At 59.7% G+C, this 21014-nt stretch overlaps 1 protein-coding gene across 6 annotated transcripts; it reads left to right on the top strand.

The window, feature by feature from the left end:
- Positions 1-48: 48 nt before the first annotated feature.
- On the top strand, positions 49-20181 carry CSK (C-terminal Src kinase). 6 transcript variants are annotated; one of them, XM_042235240.1, is made up of 13 exons: positions 49-1618; positions 13778-13929; positions 15345-15424; positions 15733-15846; positions 16376-16595; positions 17343-17436; positions 17645-17710; positions 17790-17889; positions 17983-18073; positions 18517-18590; positions 18679-18874; positions 18981-19067; positions 19318-20181. In XM_042235240.1, exons 1-13 carry the CDS (start codon positions 646-648, stop codon positions 19498-19500), a joined length of 2430 nt encoding a protein of 809 aa, XP_042091174.1. In that variant the 5' UTR covers positions 49-645; the 3' UTR covers positions 19501-20181. The 6 variants fall into 6 exon arrangements, with proteins under 6 accessions (XP_042091174.1, XP_042091173.1, XP_027812984.1 ...); XM_042235239.1 differs by having other exon boundaries at positions 17280-17436; XM_027957183.2 differs by lacking the exon at positions 13778-13929 and adding an exon at positions 15951-16063 and having other exon boundaries at positions 1406-1618.
- The last annotated feature ends 833 nt before the right edge of the window (positions 20182-21014 follow it).

The raw sequence follows: 21014 nt of genomic DNA, 5'->3' as shown, positions 1-21014 counted from the left end.
TCATTGCCTCCAGGCTGAAAACAAAGTCCAAGAAAGTCCCATAAGGCCTTTTGGATTTCTCTGTGCTCTGTGGCTTGAGGGGACCCCATCTCCCACGACTTAACAGGACCTACCCTGCAAACTTGCAGCCATACTGAGCCATTTACAGTTCCCAGAGCCGTCAGGGGGCTTCCCTGGTGACTCAGACAGTAAAGAATCTGCCTGCAATGCAGGAGACCGGGGTTCCATCCCTGGGTTGGGAAGATGCCCTGGAGGAGGGCACGGCAACCCCTCTCCTGCATTCTTGCCTGGAGAATCCCCATGGACAGAGGAGTCTGGTGGGCTACAGTCCACAGATCGCAAAGAGTCGACAAGACTGAGCCCAGCACAGAGGGGTCAAGCGCTTCCACCTCCCCCGACCTTTGCCCATGCTTATTCCTTCTGCCTAAAGTCCCAGCTCTATCAAGTCTCCCCTTTGGCCCTCCCCTCTTTTCTGCTTCCTGTGGGCCTTGTACACCCCTTCTTCACTTCTGTCAACTCTTTCCTAGCGCTTGACTGTTGGCCTGTCGGTGCTAGGAACTCCTTGACAGCCACCAAGCGGCCCGGCGGGTAGACTCCAGAACAGGGCCTGTCACACTGGCAGCGCCAGGAAATCCTTGCGAACGGATGAATGCTCCTGCGGGTGAGGGTCCTTGTGCACAAACAGATCCGAGCAGAGGGCCCGAGGCCTGGCCTCCGTCGCTTGTACATCGGGGAAGGCTTGGAGGCTGCTCCAAGGCGGGCTGGCCGGACCTCCCTGAGGGACCTTCGGGAGCCTCCAACGCGGGCGGGCAGGCGGGGGCAGGGCGCGCGCGCGGACACACCCCCCGCAGTGTCCCCGGCGCCCGGCAGGGGGCGCTGCTCCGTCGGCCCACGCCCCGCCGCGCGCCGGGCCGGCTCCCTCGCGCAGGCGCGGTGCCGCGGGCGGAGGATCCGGGCCGCGCTTCCTCTCGCCAGGCCTGCGAGCTTCCTCCCAGCGGAGCCCAGGGCGAGCCGAGCTTGGCCGCTGCTGCCGCCGCCGCCGCCGCCGCCGCGACCGCCGCCGCCCTCCCGCTCTCGCCCCAGCCCGCACCCCGCGCGGAGGTCTTGCTGGGGTGGGGTCCGAGCGGGGCGGTCTCCCGGCCGCGCCGCCGTCGGGGCCACCCCCCCGCCCCCCCGGCCAGCGGTCCCTCCCGCCCCAGCCAGCCTGTGGCCGCCGGAGCCTCCGGGGCGTGGAACGCGGGGACCTTCTGCGGCGCCCCGAACCAGCGTCCGGGGCCGCCCCGGGCAGCCGGCGCGACGTCCCCGCATCGAGCCTCGGTGGCGGCGTTCGGAAGCGGAACTCTGCCGGGGCCGCGCCGGCTACATTGTTTCCTCCCCCCCGACTCCCTCCCGCCCCCTCTCCCCCGCCTTTCTTCCCTCCCCGACCCGGGCCGCGCGGCCATCCCCCTGCCTCTGTCTGGCCGTCCCTCCTCCCCCTCCTCTCGCACCCAGACCTCTTTGTACCTCACCACCCGGGGACCCCTGCGCCCCTCCCCTCCCCCCTGGCCGCATGGACCGTCCGGCAGGCCGCTGATGCTACCCGCAGCGAGGTTGCCCGGACCGCAGTGCCCCGAGAGAGGTGAGTGCCTGGCGGGCCGGGAGAGGAGGTGGGCGTCCGGGTGCTTCCCGGAGGGAGGCGGGCGGAGGTCGCTCGTCCCGCTTCTCTTGCAGCTGCCGTGGCGTCCACACCCATCCCCCACCTCCCTTACCCGCCCCCCCTCCTTCCCGGGTTCGAAATCTCCCGGGAGTCACTGTCAGCCGGACTGGGAGGGGAGCGCACTAGGGAGGTACTGCCTTTCCAGCCCCACAGACTTGTCTCAGGCCACCCCGAGTCTGTCTTCCCCCTCACCCGCTTCGTGGTTGCTGGCTGGAGCCTGGAGGGAGGGGGTCAGTATGGACCAGGGCCCTTGGAGAATGGGCGGTTTGCCGTTCCCTGCCCCGGGCCTCCCTGCAGGTTCCTTGGCCTGCCTGGTTCTGACCCCTCCCTCATTCACCCCGCGGAGGCCCTGCCGTCTCCAGGAAGCCCAGGGCCCAGCCACCTTCCTTGAGCCTGCCAGAGGTTGAGCCTGTCACCCTGAGCCTCCCAGAAAACCAGGCCTAAGCCAAGGGACCTCTGACCCTAGGGTGGGGAAACTGGGCAGGGCCTGTGTCGTGGGTGGAGGTGACACTGGGCATTATTAGGACCATGCCCCCACCTGCTGGCAGCCTTGTCAGCCCATTCTCCCAGGCTCCTCAGGGCCCAGGCCAGGTGTCAGGAAGGGGCGTGTCCAGCCATCAGATTCCTGAAGCTTAACTAGGGGTTCCTCTCCCCTCCCTTTCTGTAGGCCAGAGGACTGAGGCTTAAAGGGGGAAGTTGCTGTCCTGGGCCTCTGGCAGAGTTAGGTTGTCTGTCCTCTCATTCCCCCGACTCTGCAGGGCTGGACTGCTATGGGCAGGGGAAAACGATACAGGTACCTTTATCCACGAGGGACATAAGCCCCCCATGGGACCTTGTGGGGTGAGCACGTGCTCCCCTACAGAGGGCTGGAGAGAAGGGAGAGAGCTTCCGGCCCCAGCGCTGCCTCCATCTGGGCTCAGCAGCATCGGCCCTACCTATGGGGTTTCCCCCTGGTGTCTGAGGCTGGGTCCCACTCATGGGATGTGGCGAGTGCGTGGGGGCACCCCTGGGGCGTACCCCTGCTTCTGAGCTCAAGCAGTCCAGTGGGCTCTCCTGACTCAGCCCTCCTGTATACCTTTGGCTCAGCTAGTAACTGGGATCTGGAGAGGAAGACAAAAGCCCTGTAGGGACCACGCTACCGCCTTGGCATCGGAGCATTGTCAGAGTGGGGACACCCAGATGGTCTCTTCCAAGCTCCCCACACCCTAATGGTCCCAGTGTCTTTCTTGGGGCCCCAGCAGGAACAGGGCAAAGGTGGCAGGAGGGAGATTGGGAGTGTGGCAGGATCCTGCTCCTAGAGGTGTGGGGGTCCCCTGGAGGATACAGGGCCGTGTCTGGGGCCCCAAGGGCCACTGGCAGGTTTGTTCCACTCAGGCCTCTGCCCTTGATTGTTGTTGTTTCCAGTTGCCCTGACAGGCGCAGTGGACGGTTCACAAATATGGTGGGTCTGTGAGGCTCTCCCCTCACCCAGCCCTAACTTCCTTTCCAACCCGAAGGCCTAGGGCTGAAAGCTGACCTGGTTGGATGCCTGTGAGCTGTCAGGTGGGGCCCAGGGTCCCGAGGCCCTCGTAGAAAGGGTCTGGCTTCAGGAAGCATGTGTGTAGGGATTCACTTTTTCTCTGGCGAGCTTGGTGTCTTCCTCCCTGCTCTTCTGTCTGCGTCAGACCTGGGACTGAGAAGGACCAAGAGAGGGTCTCCAGCATCACTGCAGAGGGTACCAGGCTCCTAGGGGTTGAACCATCCTGGAACAGACCAGAGTTTAGGCAGAGACAGAGGCCCAGGGCCCACAGTGTGACCTGGCTGCCCCCTGATCGGCCAAGACGGCTGAGGTCCACTACTTGGCTCCATCTTTGGGGGCTTTGAAGCCTTGGCTTCAAAGAAATAACCCAAAGGTGTTTGATCTGCGAAAGAGAAGGTAGGGAAGGACCCTCGTGTGTCTCAGGGGCTGTCCCAAATCAGAAAGGCCATCCCTTGATGTCCCAGACACCAGGACCAGAGCTAGGGGACAGGCAGGTCCCCAGAACGTAAAGCCTGAGTTCCTTACGAGAAAACTAAGTATGTAGGTATGTAGTGTTAGGGTGCTTAATTTAGAAAGTAACAAAACAGCACTACAGACCATTTAGAAAACGAAAAACTCACCCACTGTTTCTTCCCCAGTGCAGAGGCTGTTAGTATCTTGGAGTTCCCAGCCAGTCTTTCCCCGATCTTTTTTCCTTCGTCGCTGTTGTCATTTGGGAGTACGTGCCTTCACACCTTTTTTCATTTAATACTGTATCTGGGCATTTTCTCATGTTGCTACACAGTCTGTAACTTTGCCTCTAAAAAGCTACAGAATATTCTGGACAGCTCTGCCATAGCGGCGATACTCCAGCCCTCTCCCCAGGCTTGTGCACTATTGTTGCCCGTCTGTGATTGTTGTCGCTGTTGTAACTGTTGTTACTACAGGCCCCCAGAGCAGCCGAGGGTATTGGAGAGAGTAGGCAACGTGGCACCCAGCCAACAAGTGACTCTAGGCCCGGCTGTGCCATTGAGGCCAGGGTAGAGGGATCTTGGGCAGGTCATCCTTTGAGCCAGGGTTCCTTTATATACACAACAGCAGTCCCTACTTCAGAGAGGAGTGTGCGGACGCTGAACTAACTAACCCAGGTACTGGAAGGTGCCTGGCACAGCCCCTGGCATCCACTAGATGCTCAGTAAGAAGGGTGGGCGTTGTTGAGAGAGTGCCCACAGCCGGCTGCCTTGACATGTGCAGAAGACGCCAGGGCCAGGGTTGGCTGATGGCTCACCTAACCGAGGGTGGTCTCTGCCCGGGGAGCCCTTCTGAAACCCTGTGTTCAGAGACTGCTCTGGCCAGTGTCCTGTCGCCCCTCTCTGCCTCCCGCCCGCCCCATCACCATGTGGAAGATGGGCTACGGGTTGGTTTCTGGGGCCTGGCCCTACCCCTTCTCCTTCTGTTCTTCTAGCATCAGAGCTGAATGAATGAGGCCTCTTCTCCAAGAGCCTGGTTGCCTCCTGTCCCTCAGCTTCAGCTACTTCCTAGGCCAGCCCCACGTTTCCCTTGTAGAGACAGGGACCTACTCCCTGGGAAAACTGAGTACTGGGCAAGGAACTCCAGGCATCCTGAGCCTCAAGCCAGGGACAGCCATGCCGGCCGCATCCTCCCACCGAGGGAGGGAAGGAGGGAAGAAAGCAGGGCCAGGGCCCACAGACTCCAGAGCCTCCCAGCTGGGAGCTGAAGGGAACATAGATGGTCCACAGATCACTGGGAAATCTCCGGTGTTGGCAGCCCTCTCTCTGGCAGGTGCTGCCCGGGTCTAACCTGAGTGTGTACTGCTGTGACATCACTTGCTTCCTCTTATTCTGCTTCTGTGGAGGATGGGGGTGGGGTGTGCCTTGCTAGTGCCACCCCAGGGACACTAGGAGGAAACCAGTCTGAGATCGGCACCCCGGGGCCTATGAGACCATAGTCCAGATGACCCCAGTATGGCTCAGAATTAACCTAGGCAGAGGGTCCTTCCTGAGGTGGCTCGTTCAATGCAGAGGGCTCCCCGGCGCCTGACCTCAGGCTCCAGCTACCAGACTTTAGCCTTTGGAGTGTCTGCCTCCTGCCTGGTCTTAGCGCAGGGGAAGTGGGCATTACAACTGCCCTCCTGTCCCACAGCCCGGGCTGGGATGAGGTCACAGGGTGCGGTCCTCTCCACGATCCTGGCCTGGCTGGGGTGAGCACCGCGGGTGTTTCTCAGCGCCCCCCTTTCTTGGTTGGGGACAGGATGGGTGGAGGAGCAGGCCACCCCTCCATCCCAGGCAAGGAGCACGCCTCCCCTCCTCCTCTCCTTTGGGTCCCTTCATCCAAGGGCTGGAAATAGAATCCGCTAAGTAATGATTAAAGTCAAATTCAGACCTAAAAATAAAGAGCTGGTGAGGAAGAGCTAGTGTGCTCCCTGTGTGGCTTAGGGGAGAAGCAAGCAGGGCAAGGCTGGCTGCAGAGGGCCAAGCCCTGCTTCCCAGGAGAGGCCAGAGCCCGCTGCGGGACCAGGAGTACTCCAGTAATTGGGGGAGGGCCCCTGGCTTCAGGCATACTGCAGCCCATACCAGTTAGGCCCATAGTGGCAGAACCAGGCAGAGAAATCCCATTTTTCCCATTGGCAAACTGAGGCCCAGGAGGACCAAGTGGTTTGTCCAGTGACTGTCCAGGAGCTCCCCTTGGCAGGCCCCGGGGAGCTGGGGCCCCCCCGTGCAGCCCAGCCTACCCTTCTGCCTGCTCAGTTTCTCTTCCTGGTTTTGAGATCCTGTGATGAACGTGGCTTCTCATCACACACCAGCTCTGAACGCCTCGGTGGGGCTGGGCCTCCAACCGCAGCTTCCCTCCGCCTCCCCCTCCCCTTCCGTGCCCTGGGCCTCCAGACACAAAAGAGAGGCTGCCTGGCGCACCCCCTACCCCCCGTCGGTCTGCTCTCCACATGATTGGAAGCTGTGCGGGTGGGTGAAGACCTGTGTGCCACCTGACACCTGCACCCCCTGGCTGCTGCTTCTCAGCCCAACCTCTGCTCCTCACCCAGGCCCGGATATCTGCGGGCCCCGGGCCATGCTGGCCACGCCACCGGGAGACTGGAGGGGAGAGGGAACCCTCAGAGCCCCCTGCCGACCAGTAGAGGAGGCCAGACTCAGAGAGGAGTCAACTGGGGGAGGCCTGTGGTTCCAACTTCCTGGCAGGGCTGGTGGGAGCTCAGAAGCTGGGGATCTGCGTAGGCTGGAGCAGCCAGGAGGACTTCCTGGAGGGGCAGGGCCATGAAAATCAAGAAGCATTTGAGAAAGAGGTGGGTGGGGGCAGAGGTCATTGGCCGGAGCCCTTACTCTCTTGGGCTGCTGATTTCTGTAGCTGCTGTTGTGGCCCTGGACAAACTCTTGGCCTGTCTCTGCAAGGCAGGGTATGGCACAGATGTAACCAGAGCAGGAGGGCCGGCCTGTCTCCCCTCAGCTGCCCTCCCTCACCTGTCTGTCCAGGACGTCATCGATCCTGCCCAAGGAGAAGGTGGAGGGTTGGCTGACCAAGTTCAGACAAGCCTGAGCTCAAACCCTCACTCTCCCCCTTGGAAGCTGGGTGATGGTTCTCAGCTGGGCGCCTCCTCTGTCAAACAGATAACAGTAAAACCTCACGGGGGTTTTTTGAGGGTGAAGTAACTAAGGCAGGCTTGGGTCAGTAGGCTCTCGTTCCTGTGCTCACAGTCTGTCCCGTGGGGGAGGGCGTTGGTAACCCTTCTCTCTCTGCTGGGTAGCATGGTTGTGTGTTCTCTGAGACAGGGAGTCCAGAGACGGGAATCGGGGGGTCAGAGTTCTAGACCTCTCACCGGCCGCTGGGCCACAGTCTCCCACCTGTAAGGTGACCAGGGGCCTTTGGGGTAAGGGACAAGGACAGTCTGGTTTTCAAGGGTTCGTTGGAGACCAGTGCTGAGAGGCCATATGTAAATGTAGGCAAATGAAGGTGCAAAGACCACAGGCTGTGCCGAGGGGTGTGGCGGAACTGAGGCCTGGGTTTGGGCCCTGGGGAGCCCTGGAGTCCCCCCTGCCCAGTGCATGTAGGTAATTAGGCTCCTGAGCGGTAATTAGAAACCTTTCTGGGCCAGGAGTGACAGCCTCCAGCCACAGCAGTGCCTGGGGGAGGAGGCACCCCATGAGGCTCCTCTCCTCCAGCCCCCGCCTCTCCCAAACCGCTAGACGGGATTTCCGGTCCCACTGAGCCACTGGGGGGCAGGAAAAAAGCCTGTGAGTTGCTGCAGTTTGGTTTTTAACATTTTTCAGCCATTCATCTCGCCCCTCCCCTTAGGACCGGGGGTGCTGAAGGCTGAGGGAGCCCTGGGGTGGGGGGTGGACAGCACACACCGGAGGCAAAGTGAGTGGGACCCTCCTTCCAGTCCTCTCCTGACCCCCAGGGAGGTTCAGCCCTCTCCAGGGGTCTTGTGCCCAGCTCTGCTGCTGCCCGGCCCTGAAACATTTTGTGTAGTGGCTATGCTGAGGGCTCTGCAACCACCCGGCCGGCTTAGTGGGAACCAGCCCCCACCCCCGCCCTGGTGTGTGGCCAGAGACATCACAATGCCGTCAGCCTGGGTGCCCCTTGCAAAACCAGAGGCGGGGCTGATTGTACAGCTGCCAAACCAGCCCAGCTGCTGGCGTGCCCCGCCCTTCTTAGGTGCACTGTCCTTTGCTGGGTTGCGGGGGGGGGGGGGGGGGGCGCCCAATCAGAAACAGTGCTGCTTGCATCTGCCCCGCACCTGTCAGCAGCTTCCAGACTGCCTGGGTTCAGAGCCCCTGTAGACCCCACCCCGCACTTCTTCATTCTCAGCTAAGCCTCTGTGCACCATGGTGTGAAATCCGAATCCTGGCCTGATCGAGCACAGCGGCTTCCACCTGAGATCCTCCCAGTTTCTGCTTCCCCCTACCCCTTCCCCAGTGGCCCCGACCCCTGTCTCTCCTGCCCGCTGAGGCGTCAAGCACACCTGGCCACCACTGACCGACCACCTGGCAGCCAGCCAGGAGAGCAGCAGCAGGGCTAGGCACCAGGGAGAGGAGCTGAGTAGCACCTTGGGGTCCCAAGGGCAGGACCCTCCTGGGCCCTTCCGCCTCCTGTCCATACTGTCCCACCACACGGGCTGGGCACACAGGGAGGCTCTTGAAACGATGGCTCAAAGAACGAGAGGGCAAGGGGGACCGGCTTATTGCCTCCAGCGGGCTGCCCCTGCCCTGCAGCGGCTCCAGCCGGGTCCTATGGCTGGACCAGAGTCTCTGGGGACCGTGGCCCCCGAGTCCCCCCCAGGTCTCCTGTGCACTTCCCTTTTCAGTGGGTATTTTTAGCTGGGTGTAAACAGTTACTGAAGGCTCCCACGCCCCACTAGGCAGTGGAGTTTTGGTGAGGAGGCAGGGCAGGAGCCCCTTGACCTACTTTGGCCCTCAGCACGTGCTTGGCTCTGGGGTCTACAGCTGCCCCAAAGCAGGAAGAGGGCAGTTTCTGGGCTTCCCCCCTCCCTGCCAGCCTGGGCTCCCAAGAAAGCCTGCCTGAGGCTGTGGCCACTGACCTCAGCACTTGGGCACAGTGCCCAGCCTGTTCCCAGGACCCCAGCACAAGGACTGCTGGGAGCAGGGTTTGGGGCAGGAAGTCGGAGTGAAAGCCCCCTGTCCCCCAGCTCTGTGGGGTGGGGTGGCAGCCGCTGGCCCTTTGGGGTTAAGTATAGTCCTGTCGGTTATGGGGCCGCAGTGTGGAGCAGCCAGCCTGGCTCCCCCCTGTTGTCTGTCGGCTCATTCATTCAGCACTCACTCGCTGCCCAGCACTCTGGGCCCGGCTCCTGCTAGGACGTGAGTCAGCCCGGCTTTACTCCTGCAGGGCTCCCAGGCCAGGGTCGGGGAGGTTCTCACTGGACCATGAGACGTGAGAGGCTCTGGAGGCCTGGAGCAGCCAGCCACCACAGCCAGGTGACAAGGGAAGACTCCTGGCACGAGTCAGTTTCAAAAAGTTATTTATTTTCTTACTAATCGTAATTTTTGCTTTTTTTCCTGTTTTTTAATTCACTTAAGTCATGTCTGACTCTTTTTCGACCCCATGGACTGTATGTAGTCCGCCAGGCTCCTTTGTTCATGGGATTTAGATTCTCCAGGCAAGAATACTGGAGTGGATTGCCATTTCCTCCCCCAGGGGATCTTCCCGACCCAGGGGTTGGACCATATCTCTTGTGTTTCCTGCACTGGCAGGTGGATTCTGTACCACTGAGCCACCTGGGAAACTCAGTCGTAATTTTTAGGGGGCAGGTAATAGATACATGTATGGATGTGAGAGTTGGTCTGTGAAGAAAGCTGAGCGCTGAAGAACTGATGCTTTTGAACTGTGGTGTTGAAGACTCTTGAGAATCCCTTGGACTGCAAGGAGATCCAACCAGTCCATTCTAAAGGAAATCAGTCCTGGGTGTTCATTGGAAGGACTGATATTAAAGCTGAAACTCCAGTACTCTGGCCATCTCATTCGAAGAGTTGACTCATTGGAAAAGACTCTGATGCTGGGAGGGTCTGGGGGCAGGAGGAGAAGGGAACGACAGAGGATAAGATGGCTGGATGGCATCACCGACTCGATGGACATGAGTTTGAGTGAACTCCAGGAGTTTGTGATGGACAGGGAGGCCTGGCGTGCTGCGATTCGTGGGGTCGCAAAGAGTCGGACACGACTGAGCGACTGAACTGAACTGAATAGATACATGGGCTTCTCTTGTGGCTCAGCTGGTAAAGAATTCACCTGCAGTGCGAGAGACCTGGGTTGGATCCCTGGGTTGGGAAAATCCCTTGGAGAAGGGAAAGGCTACCCACTCCAGTATTCTGGCCTGGAGAATTCCGTGGGCTGTATAGTCCATGGGGTCGCAGGGATTTTCACTCACTCAATAGATAAATGTTGTTAAGAAAACAAATTAAAGGACAGCAGATATACAATGAAAAAGAAGTTCCCCTGAACTTGATCCTCACTCCTCCTTCCCCCTCCCAGAGATAGATAACCTCTGTTATCAGCTTCTTTTGTCTTATATCTCTGCATTTCTGAGGTCAGGGATGAATGGTATGTCCTCTGGAAAAACAAGGATTGTAATATACCATGCATGATGTCCTGCACCTTGCTTTTTTGTTTTTTCTTCTCGGTCTTTGAGTTTTTCAGACCTACCAAAAAGCTGAAATAATAGCATAATAAATACCCATATGTGGGCTCCCCTGGTGGCTCAGATGGAAAAAGAATCTGCCTGCAGTGCAGGAGACCCGGGTTCAGTCCCTGGGTAGGGAAGATCCCCCGGAGGGCGTGGCAACACACTCCAGTTTTCTTGCCTGGAGAATCCCATGGACAAAGGAGCCTGGCAGGCTACAGTCCATGGGGTCGCAGAGAATCAGACACAACTGAAGCGACTTAGCACACACGCTCAAATACCCATAGATACTTTGCCCAGATGCGCCGGTCTTTAACAGCTTGCCACGCTTGCTTTACCTCTTCTTCTGTGTACTAGACATATGTATATACTTTGTTTTTTTGCCAATTTGAGTGTGAGTTTGCAGGCATCATACCTTCCTCTCTTAAGTATTTTAGCACAGATCTATTATATAATCACAGTACCATGATCACAGTTAAGAAAATTAACATTAATTCCATCATATTATCTAACGTTTTCATTTTTCGAGGTTGTCCCCAAGTGACCTTTATAGCTATTTTTTCCCTCTGATCCAGAATCTGATTCAGAATCACTCATTGAGTCTTGCTGTCGTTTGTCTTTTCTTTCTTTTTCAGCTTTATTGAGATATAACTGCTGTTTAGTGTTATGTGAATTTAAGTAGTGTGCAGTGTGAAGACTTGATACAGATGTACATTGTGATACGATTACCACAATAAGGTTGCCTAACACATCCCTCACCTCCCATAATTACCATTTTGTTGTTGTGTCCTGTTTTCTTTAGTGTCCTGCTTAATCCAGAACATTCCGCAGCCTGTGCTTGTTTGTTTTGTCTTTAATGACCTTGACTCAAGTCGGGCCGGATATTTGGGCTCCCTGATTGGAGTCAGGTTAGGCTGCTCTGTGGCCTGTCGCACAGGATGCCGTGCCCTCCTCGGGGCGGGAGGCGCTCTCTCTGCGCCTCTCCTTGGTGCTGCTGCTCCGTCTGATCACCTGGTGAACGAGGCATGGGCCGCATCGCGCTGCGGTGGAAGCGCTACTTCCTCTCTCCGGTTAATCTGGAGCGTGGTCCTCAGATGCCACGTCTCTGTGCTGCACCCCTCGCAACGTGCACCTCATGACCTGAGCGGGTCATTTGCCGTTTCTACTTCCTCTGTCGTGGGAAGGTTTCTGTTTCAACACCTTGAGATCCGTCTGGGCCCCATCTCAGCTGGCCTTTTTCCCTTTTGGGGATATCTGGTCATTTATTTACTTGGTTCCTTATTAATGGACATAAAATTTGTCTCCCAGCCTCTTGCCACACCAAACAGTGCTGCAGGGATTCTTCTGCTACATTTTTTTAGGCACCTGTGTAACCCCAGAGGTTGAGTGGAAGTTCCTTGGGTAGAGAATGGGGAGGGGCGGAGAGGGAATGGCAAGGCAGGGAGGCAGAGTCCTAGGAGCTGCAGGTGATAAAGGGATCTGGCTCACGTGCTGCAGAGCCAGTGAGTCCCAGAAAGCTCAAGGGACTTCCCCAAGGTCACAGAGCAAGTTGGTGACAGAGCAGGAACCAGACTGAGAGCCCATGACTCCCGGGACACTGTTCCCGCACTTCTTCCACAAAGCTGCCTGAAACAAGGTTCAGATAACCCCGGCAGGGCCCCTCTGTGCCAGACCAAGGCTGGATCAGAGGCCACAGTTTGCAGTGGCCCCTCCCAGCCGCTGCCTCTTGGCCTCTGACCTGGAGGGGGATAACCCATCTGGACCCTTAGGGCCCTAAGGACGGGGTCCTCCTGGCCTCATGACTTCGCCAGGGAGGAGCCATCAGAGAGTATCTGCAGCTCCCTCCAGCAGGATTTCTGTGTGAAGAAAGCAGGCTTCAGAGCAGCCCTGGGAGCTGCAAGGTTGTCACCAATCCATTGTACAGATGGGAAAACTGAGTCCTGAAGCCATAGCCAGTAGAGCAAGGGGAAGGCTAGCTCATACCTCTCCTATTCTGATTGTCCTCTTCAAACCCAGACCCTCGAGGAAGCCCCCCTGACCCCTCTGGGCTCGCCCGTCCCCCTGAGCACCGCTCGCTTCTCCCTGTTCCCTTGCACTCTCTTCCCTAGGCCAGGGTGGTCCCAGCCTGCCGGCAACCCTGTAGACATGTGCGGGCACATTAGGCAGAGGGCAGCAGGCGTGGGGGTAGGACGGCCTGCTGGCTCAGGCCTCTGACAGCTGTGTGAGGCAGGATGCTCACTGGAGGTGTAGCCTCGGGTAAGGCCTCTTGCCCCTTGGCCTAGCTCGGCATCCTCACCTGTAAAATGGGAATAATAATAGCTTCTCTCTCAGTTGTTAGAGGATTTGATGAACCATAATGTGTCAAGGACAGCCTGGCACAGAGTAAGTGCTCAGCCAACATGGCCTATTATTATTTTTATTATTATCCTCAAGTCAGTGGGGAGGCGGCGGCGGCAGCTGCAGGCCGGGGAGAGAGTGTTTGCAAACTGACAGCTGAGAGGGTGACTAACAGCGGCTCAGCCTCCGTGGAGGGAGGGGGAGATGTGGGGATGCAGAGTGCTGGCAAAGCCCCTATGCAGAAGGGCTTGCAGGTTGAGGACCCAGCCAACCACGGAGCGACCCTGATTCCAATTCCAGACCATCACCTCTAACTGGTGGTGTGCCTTAGGGCAAGTTGTTGCGACCTCCTGAGCCTCGGTTTCCATGTGTATGAAATGGGGGCAAGAGGAGCTCATGGCTCCCACAAGTGGTTCTCGGGAGCCTAAAGTTGCTTGCTGTACTCATGGTGGCTCCGTCGTGTCAGAGTGTGTGGGTCCGGGGGGATCCGGTCTCCCTGCCCAGATGGCAGAGGCTGCCGCGCTGGCCTTGGGACAGGAAGCACGGTGTATTCCAGGAGGAAGGGAAGCCCTTGATCCCCAGGGGTAGGGGGTTGATGCCAGACACTTCCAAGTCTGGGGGCTCGTTCCACTCCCTCCATAGCCTGCTTGCTGGTGTCCCTGTCCCGCCTTCGGAATGCGAGATCCGAGGATCAGAAGGGTTGAGTTTCTTGCCCGTTGTGTACTCGTCAGAGCCCGGTCTGCCTGAGCCTTGCCCCAGGAGTGGCGCCTGGAAGCGGTGGTGGTGGTTCTCCCCCGGCTGCTTCTGGTCACCCAGACCGCACGCCCCCCTGCTCAGGTCCCAGGTCCCATGGCCCTCAGAAGCCAAGCTTGTCTCCTCACCTGGCATTAGAAGCCCCACATCCCTGCAGGGTCTATGCCCTGCAGGCCCAGTCCTCTCCATCCCCTGCAGCGGACAAGGTGCTCAGACCATAGGATCTGTTTCCCACCCTCCCTCACCATGGGCTTCCAGCGGGGGTGCCCCTGTCTTTCCAAGCCCTGCAACCCTCCAGGCTCAGCTCCAGTGCTCCCTCCTCCAGGAAGCCCACCTAAGCTCTGCAGTCCTCACTCCCTTCACACCCCTGCTGCTGCTGCTGCTAAGTCGCTTCAGTCGTGTCCGACTCTGCAACCCCAGAGACGGCAGCCCACCAGGCTCCCCCATCCCTGGGATTCTCCAGGCAAGAACACTGGAGTGAGTTGCCATTTCCTTCTCCAATGCATGAAAGTGAAAAGTGAAAGTGAAGTTGCTCAGTCATGTCCGACTCTTAGTGACCCCATGGACTGCAGCCCACCAGGCTCCTCCGTCCATGGGATTCTCCAGGCAAGAGTACTGGAGTGGGCTGCCATCGTCTTCTCCGTCACACCCCTAGGCAATTGCATTTAAATGTCTCCTTCCACTGCTCATGCATGTCAGCCAGGCCCCAGACTTTGTCCGTCACATGAATGAGCCTGGGAACAAGACACATGGAGGTGTTTCTCTTCTGACATACCATAGCATGGGAGAGCCACTGGCCCTGCCTAAGCCTCAGATTCCTCATCTGTCAGCAAAGAACAGTAGTCCCATCCCTCTGCTTCCTGAGACAGGTACACGGCGGCTCTGGGCTGTGTATGGGAAGATGATGGTTGTAGGAGTGCTGAGCTGGGGCCGCAGAGAGTGTGTGTGCAGGACGGGGCTGACTGCTGCTCTGGGGGCATCAGGCTGGGGTCGTTTTCTCAGGGGAGTCCACTGTATTGAAGTCGACATGTACACCGGAAGGTACACCAGTCTCAGGGCACAGCTCGGTGAGTTGCCAGAGCTGAGCTTGCCCCCTTCCAGTCAGCTAGCCGCTGCCTCCGAGGTCTCCATCCTGCCCTGGGAATCCCCCGATTCCGAACCTGATTCAGATGGGGTCACACGGCGTGTGTGCTTCCTGCCAGCGTCTTGGTCAGCAGACGCTTAGAGGCGCGTCAGTGCTGGTCCACAGTGGCGGTTGATCACGGTTGCTGCTATCCGGTGTTACACACAGCTGTTCTCTCACTCCCGGCGAGCATCTGGGCAGTCCCCATGTGCACTTTGTTCAGACCAGGCTCCCGGGCCTGTCTTGGCAACACCTGCCCTGCCATCTCCCGGGTGTGTGCCCGGAAGTGGGGTGGCCAGGCCATGGAGCTGGCTTACGTTTGATTTCAGAGATACTGCCTGGGCGAGTTTTTATAGGCGACAGAACTGAGAGGCCCACAGAGGACAAGTGACTTTCCCCAAATCCCAAGCACCTCAGTGACCTCAGCCGCCCTTGGTGACCACGCTCAGTGGCCCTCGCAGACCGCTTAGCTGATGTCCCGCCATGGGCTGGTAGGGCAGGTCTACTCACCCGCTGTGATTTGTGGCCTCGGTCGGTCATTCTGTGGGCTGTAAGGCCACAGTGGGCTCAGGGTTGGGGGTCCTCGGCCCTCCTTCCCTGCCCAGTGTCCCCAGCCTGCCAGGACTGGAAAGGGCAGCCCTTGCCCAAGACCCCAGCTCCAGAAGCCTCTGGCATCGGTTTACATTGCTGTGGGGAGGGAGCAGGATCTCAGTGACAGAGGCACCGTCTCTTCTCACAGCTTCCTCTCAGTCCCCTCTTCTCCCCACAGCTCTCATGGTACCAAGTGACAGGTCAACCTTCCTGTGACACGGGGACGCCAGATCTTCTAGGAAGATGTCGGCAATTCAGGTACTACAGGGATGGGGGTCCCCACGCCACCATGGGGGAGCCGAGAGGGGAGAGAGTGAGAATGCAGGTCGACACGCTCTCCTTCTCCCCAGCCCTGGCTCTCAGCAAAGTAGAACTCAGATGCAGGCACTCAAGATGGGAGCCCAGGGGGTGAGACTCAGCTGGCAGACACCCAGCGCTCTCTGGAGGAGGGGTGCCTCATCCAGGCTTGTGGAGGCTAGGCGAGAGGCTGTGGCCTTGCAGGCGTGCAGGCAGGTGGGTGGGGGTTGCCCCGAGCTGCACCCGCCCACCTGTCGCCTGCTCTGCAGGCCGCCTGGCCATCCGGTACAGAATGTATTGCCAAGTACAACTTTCACGGCACTGCTGAGCAAGACCTTCCCTTCTGCAAAGGAGACGTGCTCACCATTGTGGCTGTCACCAAGGTAACCAGGGACCTCACACCCCCACCCATCACCTACCTCTGGGTTTTTGCTCCCCTGCAGGGGAGGGTGAGCCTGAGAAAGTGTCTGGGCTCCCCTCTCCCCAGGACCCCAACTGGTACAAAGCCAAGAACAAGGTGGGCCGTGAGGGCATCATCCCAGCCAACTATGTCCAGAAGCGGGAGGGTGTGAAGGCAGGCACCAAGCTCAGCCTCATGCCGTGAGTACCTCCAAGGAGCGATCAGGAGCTCCAGTCTGGGAGGGAGGAGGACGGGAGCCCTGAGTCCCAAGGAAGAGAGTCAGGAAAGCATGGAGGCAAAGCTGGGATGTCCGTGAGGGCCTCTCAAGACAAGAGGAAGGGCATGGGTGTGGACCTCAGAGGGGATGAAGGACGGGAAGCAGAGGACGGGGGCCTCAGTGCCTGTCTGAGCCACAAACCCCGGGGAGGCACCAGCTAGGGGGAGGGCCTTTGGGAAGTGGAGCCCGGCACTGCCCTTGGGCTGCCACGACCCCAGGCCTGGCCTCCCTGCAGCTGGTTCCACGGCAAGATCACGCGGGAACAGGCAGAGCGGCTCCTGTGCCCACCAGAGACGGGCCTGTTCCTGGTGCGGGAGAGCACCAACTACCCTGGGGACTACACGCTGTGCGTGAGCTGTGACGGCAAGGTGGAGCACTACCGCATTATGTACCACGCCAGCAAGCTCAGCATCGATGAAGAGGTGTACTTTGAGAACCTCATGCAGCTGGTGGAGGTGAGCGGGGCCCCTGGGCCTGCTGGGTTCCAGCTGCAGCCCCACCGCCACTGGCAGGGTGACCTTGGGCAGGTCCTGCAGCCTCGGCGAGCCTGCCTTTCCCTGTTTCTCCATAGAGCTCCTGTTGTGTGCCAGGGTTGATCTCTGACCCCACAGTGCCTCCACACGGAGATGGCACCCCAGTATGTAGGCCAGGAAACAAAGGATCAGAGCAGTTAAGGGACCTGCTGCTGGTCACCCTGCTGTGAATTGGAGGTTCCAGAACTAGATCTGAGTCTTCTGATCCCAGAGCTAGCTTCCCTCCAGCCACTCAGAACTGTCTGCCCAATCATGTGTGTATAAGCATGGCCCCTCGAGCTCCACCTTGGTGGCCCCCATGTCTGGCAGTTCCGAAGGCCGACTCTGCCCCAGGCAGCCTTCAGGTGCCTCCTGCACCCACCCTCAGCACTGTCAGGCCAGCGGCAGGGGTCCTCTGCACACCTGGCTAGAGGCTGAGTCAGGGCTGCTGGTGCGGCCAAGTGATAGCAACAGCCAGTGTCCGTCCAGCACCTGGTGTGTGGGGTGGCATGGGAGACAGGCTGTGTGTCTGGGCCTCCCTAACCCTGCTAGAAAATGGGGAGCCCTCCCTCCCCAAAGCAACTCTGGACTGGGTGGGACCGGCCTCTGCTGCCCTCTGGTGGTCAGATCAGAGCGGTGCACTGGTGGTGCCCAGGAGCCAGTTTTGAGGGGCTGCCCTGCGCCCTGCAGCACTACACCTCAGATGCAGACGGCCTCTGTACTCGCCTCATCAAGCCAAAGGTCATGGAGGGCACCGTGGCTGCCCAGGATGAGTTCTTCCGCAGTGAGTGCCACCCCCACCCCACCCCTCTCTTGCCCACCCGCCTCCTCCCCCACCCAGGCTTCCTGGCACGACCCCCATCCCAGAGGCTCTGGAGACCTCCAGGGAACACACATGTCATAGTCCAGTCTTCCTCTGCTGCAACCCCTGCTCTGACTTAACCCCCCCTCCCTGACCACCGCCTCCTGCCCCCCTGTCCCCTCTTACCCAGGCGGCTGGGCGCTGAGCATGAAGGACCTGAAGCTGCTGCAGACGATAGGGAAGGGGGAGTTTGGAGGTGAGCCAGGGAGGGTGGGCGCCTGGGGGGCGCTGGTTGCCGTGGGGAGCCCAGGGACCGAGCCCCGCTGTCTCCCCAGACGTGATGCTGGGGGACTACCGAGGGAACAAAGTCGCTGTCAAATGCATCAAGAACGATGCCACTGCACAGGCCTTCCTGGCTGAAGCCTCCGTCATGACGTGAGCTGGGGCAGCGGGTGGCGGGGGGGGTCGCCCCGGAGCCGGGAGGTGATGGGGAGGCTTGGAGGCTCTGAGCACCCCGTCCCGCCGCAGGCAGCTCCGGCATAGCAACCTGGTACAGCTTCTAGGCGTGATCGTAGAGGAGAAGGGCGGGCTGTACATCGTGACCGAGTACATGGCCAAGGTGTGTGCCTGCCCCAGGCCCCCCGCGTGCCCTGGGCCCATGCTCCCACAGCCCCTGCTCTCCAGCTGAGCTCTGAAGCCGCTGGGGCTTGGCTTTTGTCCTGGCTCACCGTTTATTCATTGGAGGTGACCAGTGGAATGGCCGTTCCTGGTGACCTTGGAAAAGTTGTGTCACCCACAGACCTCAGGTCTTCACCTGTGAAGGGAGGTAGTAACAGAGTTTTCCTCCGAGATTCATGAGAATTAAGAGAAAATGCATGAAAATTGCTGAGTGCAGTGTCCAACGTGTAGGATCTGATGTTCTTTCAGAAGTGATGTCCTGACCTTTCCCCTGCCCCCTCCCTCACCTCACACCTCCCGTGAGTGTCGCCGTTTACCCAGCCCCAAGCCCCCTGAGGTCTGGAGGGCATGTCTAACCTATGGGGCCTGTCTGTCCTGCCCCAGGGGAGTCTGGTGGACTACCTGCGGTCTCGGGGTCGGTCGGTGCTGGGCGGAGACTGTCTCCTCAAGTTCTCACTGTGAGTGAAGCACCCTGATTGGGGGTGGGGGGAGCTGCCCTGCTACGGGACCCCTGCCTGAGGACATGTGCTGGTGGCTCACCCCTAGAGACGTCTGTGAGGCCATGGAGTACCTGGAGGGCAACAACTTCGTGCACCGGGATCTGGCCGCCCGCAACGTGCTGGTGTCCGAGGACAACGTGGCCAAGGTCAGCGACTTCGGCCTCACCAAGGAGGCCTCCAGCACCCAGGACACGGGCAAGCTGCCGGTCAAGTGGACAGCCCCCGAGGCCCTGAGAGAGAAGGTGGGAGGGCTTCTCCTCTGGGCCTGAGCAGGGGTGGATGGGGTTGCTGGTCACCTCCACCCCCAGTTCCCAGGATCTGACACCGCCTCTCCCATCCACATGGCAGAAATTCTCCACCAAATCTGATGTGTGGAGTTTCGGGATCCTTCTCTGGGAAATCTACTCTTTCGGGCGAGTGCCTTATCCAAGAATTGTGAGTGTGGGCGCTGGGGCTGAGACTGGGGCTTGGAGAAAGGGGAGGGTGGCAGGGTGGGGGGCCTCACCGGGCCCTGCCTCCCGCATCTGAGGCCTGGAAGCTGCATGCCTGCCCTGGGGTCCTCGCAGGCCACCCCCGGGACCTGGACCTGAGACAGAACTAGGGGTGTCATGGAGAGGAGTCCTAAGTAGGGGTCCCCTTGGGGTCAGGCCTCACACCAACTCACACCACCCCCTTCTCTGCGCAGCCCCTGAAGGACGTTGTCCCGCGGGTGGAGAAGGGCTACAAGATGGATGCCCCCGACGGCTGCCCGCCTGCAGTCTACGAGGTCATGAAGAACTGCTGGCACCTGGACGCCGCTACGCGGCCCTCCTTCCTGCAGCTCCGCGAGCAGCTCGAGCGCATCAAGACCCACGAGCTGCACCTGTGACTGTCGGCCTCGCCCGGGCCGAGGGCCTGCGGGGACTGAGCCAGAGAGACTGCGGACCTCGCGCCTCCGCTCACTGGGCCCAAACCCAAACTGAGCCCAGCAGGAGGCTGGTGGGCCTCTTTCCTGTCCCAGCCCGCGCCCCCTCTGGCCCCCGGAGACCCCGCCTAGGCCTGGCACCTTCTTTCATGGACCCACCTGTGGGGCTTTGGGAGCCCTGCCCTCGGGCCCGGATGGGAGGAAGCTGAAGAGCGGGGGGTAGACTCCCTACCGTGGTCAAGCTCCCCCTGGCCTCCCATCTCTCGCCTTCTTAGAGTTTTATTCCTTTTCTTTTTTTGAGATTTTTTTTTCCGTGTGTTTATTTTTTATTATTTTTCAAGATAAGGAGAAAGAAAGTACCCAGCAAATGGGCATTTTACAAGAAGTACGAATCTTATTTTCCTGTCCTGCCCGTGAGGGTTGGGGAGGCCAGGCCCCTCTCCAGGGACCCACCGCCCCGGCCCTGCTCCCCACCCTGTGTCCCGTGTCCATGTTGCCTCGGTCGCCCCGTGTCTGCGCTTGACCATGTCGCACCGTTTGCATGCGCCCGAGGCAGACGTCTGTCGGGGGCTTGGAGTCCGTGTGCCGCTGCCGCCCACCCACCTGCCTTGTGAGACGGAATCGTAATAAACCACTCCATGAGGACCCCGCTGCCCGGTCTCGGCGCTTCATCCGCCGAGCCTGCCTGCCCCACCCGGCCCCCCATCCCTGTGCCATCTTGTCCATCCCCCTGTCTCTTGTGAGTGAGGCTGTGCTTGCCCTGTGAGGGGGGCGGGGTGGGGAGCGCTGCGGGGAGATGTAGCCACCGCCTTGTGTCAGCTGCACGAGCGAGTGTCCTGTGTCTGCCGTGAAGCAGTTCTCACCACCCGCCTCCCCCAACATCCCGCTGCCGGGCAGGCCTGGCTCCGGGCAGTCCTGGGCTTGGGTCCCGCCCGCCAGCATCCCAACTGCCTCTCCTGCCATGGTGTTCAGGCCCACAGCACAGGGAGGGCTGGAGCATGGATGCCAGAGAAAGCCAGGCCTGACGCGCCGGACACGGGCTCCCCGTGGTAGGAGGCAGGATAAACGTCTCGTGCCGATGAGACGTGATCACGATGGGGAGGCTCTAAGCTGCTGGCCGTTCTCACAGCTCCCCTGAGACCGGGCATCGCTGACCCCACCCCATGTGCGCCCAGCTTTGCAGGGCACAGATGGAGAAGGCAGACTGGCGCTGGGTTCCGCGGGGCCACTGGTCAGTGAGAGCCTCTGAGGGTTCACTTCATTCACTGAGACAGGCAGCTGGTGGAGTGTCCACTTGTCCTTGGGGCTCTGACCTGTCCTCTCCCAGCCTGCAGGACCTGAAATCCAGGCCGTTCTGACCGTGCAGGACGCCTTGGGGCTGCTCCTCAGCCCACTGTGGTCCGGCCCCATCACCTCCCGTAGCTCAGTGCTGCCGCCTCGTCTCCCCCAGTTTGTTTTCTCTGCACATGGCCAGATGC

The sequence above is a fragment of the Ovis aries genome, chromosome 18 (assembly GCF_016772045.2).
Source record: "Ovis aries strain OAR_USU_Benz2616 breed Rambouillet chromosome 18, ARS-UI_Ramb_v3.0, whole genome shotgun sequence".
NCBI lineage: Eukaryota > Metazoa > Chordata > Mammalia > Artiodactyla > Bovidae > Ovis > Ovis aries.
This window is presented reverse-complemented; position numbering and strand designations above follow the sequence as displayed.

What these genes read in the sequence shown, in the direction of transcription:
- CSK (XM_042235239.1), top strand. Translation starts at nt 646, where the DNA reads ATGAATGCTCCTGCGGGTGAGGGTCCTTGTGCACAAACAGATCCGAGC. An exon ending in GGAAGATGTCGGCAATTCAG is followed by an intron (nt 15,425 to 15,732) that starts GTACTACAGGGA and finishes CCTGCTCTGCAG; the next exon opens with GCCGCCTGGCCATCCGGTAC. An exon ending in CCGAGGCCCTGAGAGAGAAG is followed by an intron (nt 18,875 to 18,980) that starts GTGGGAGGGCTT and finishes TCCACATGGCAG; the next exon opens with AAATTCTCCACCAAATCTGA.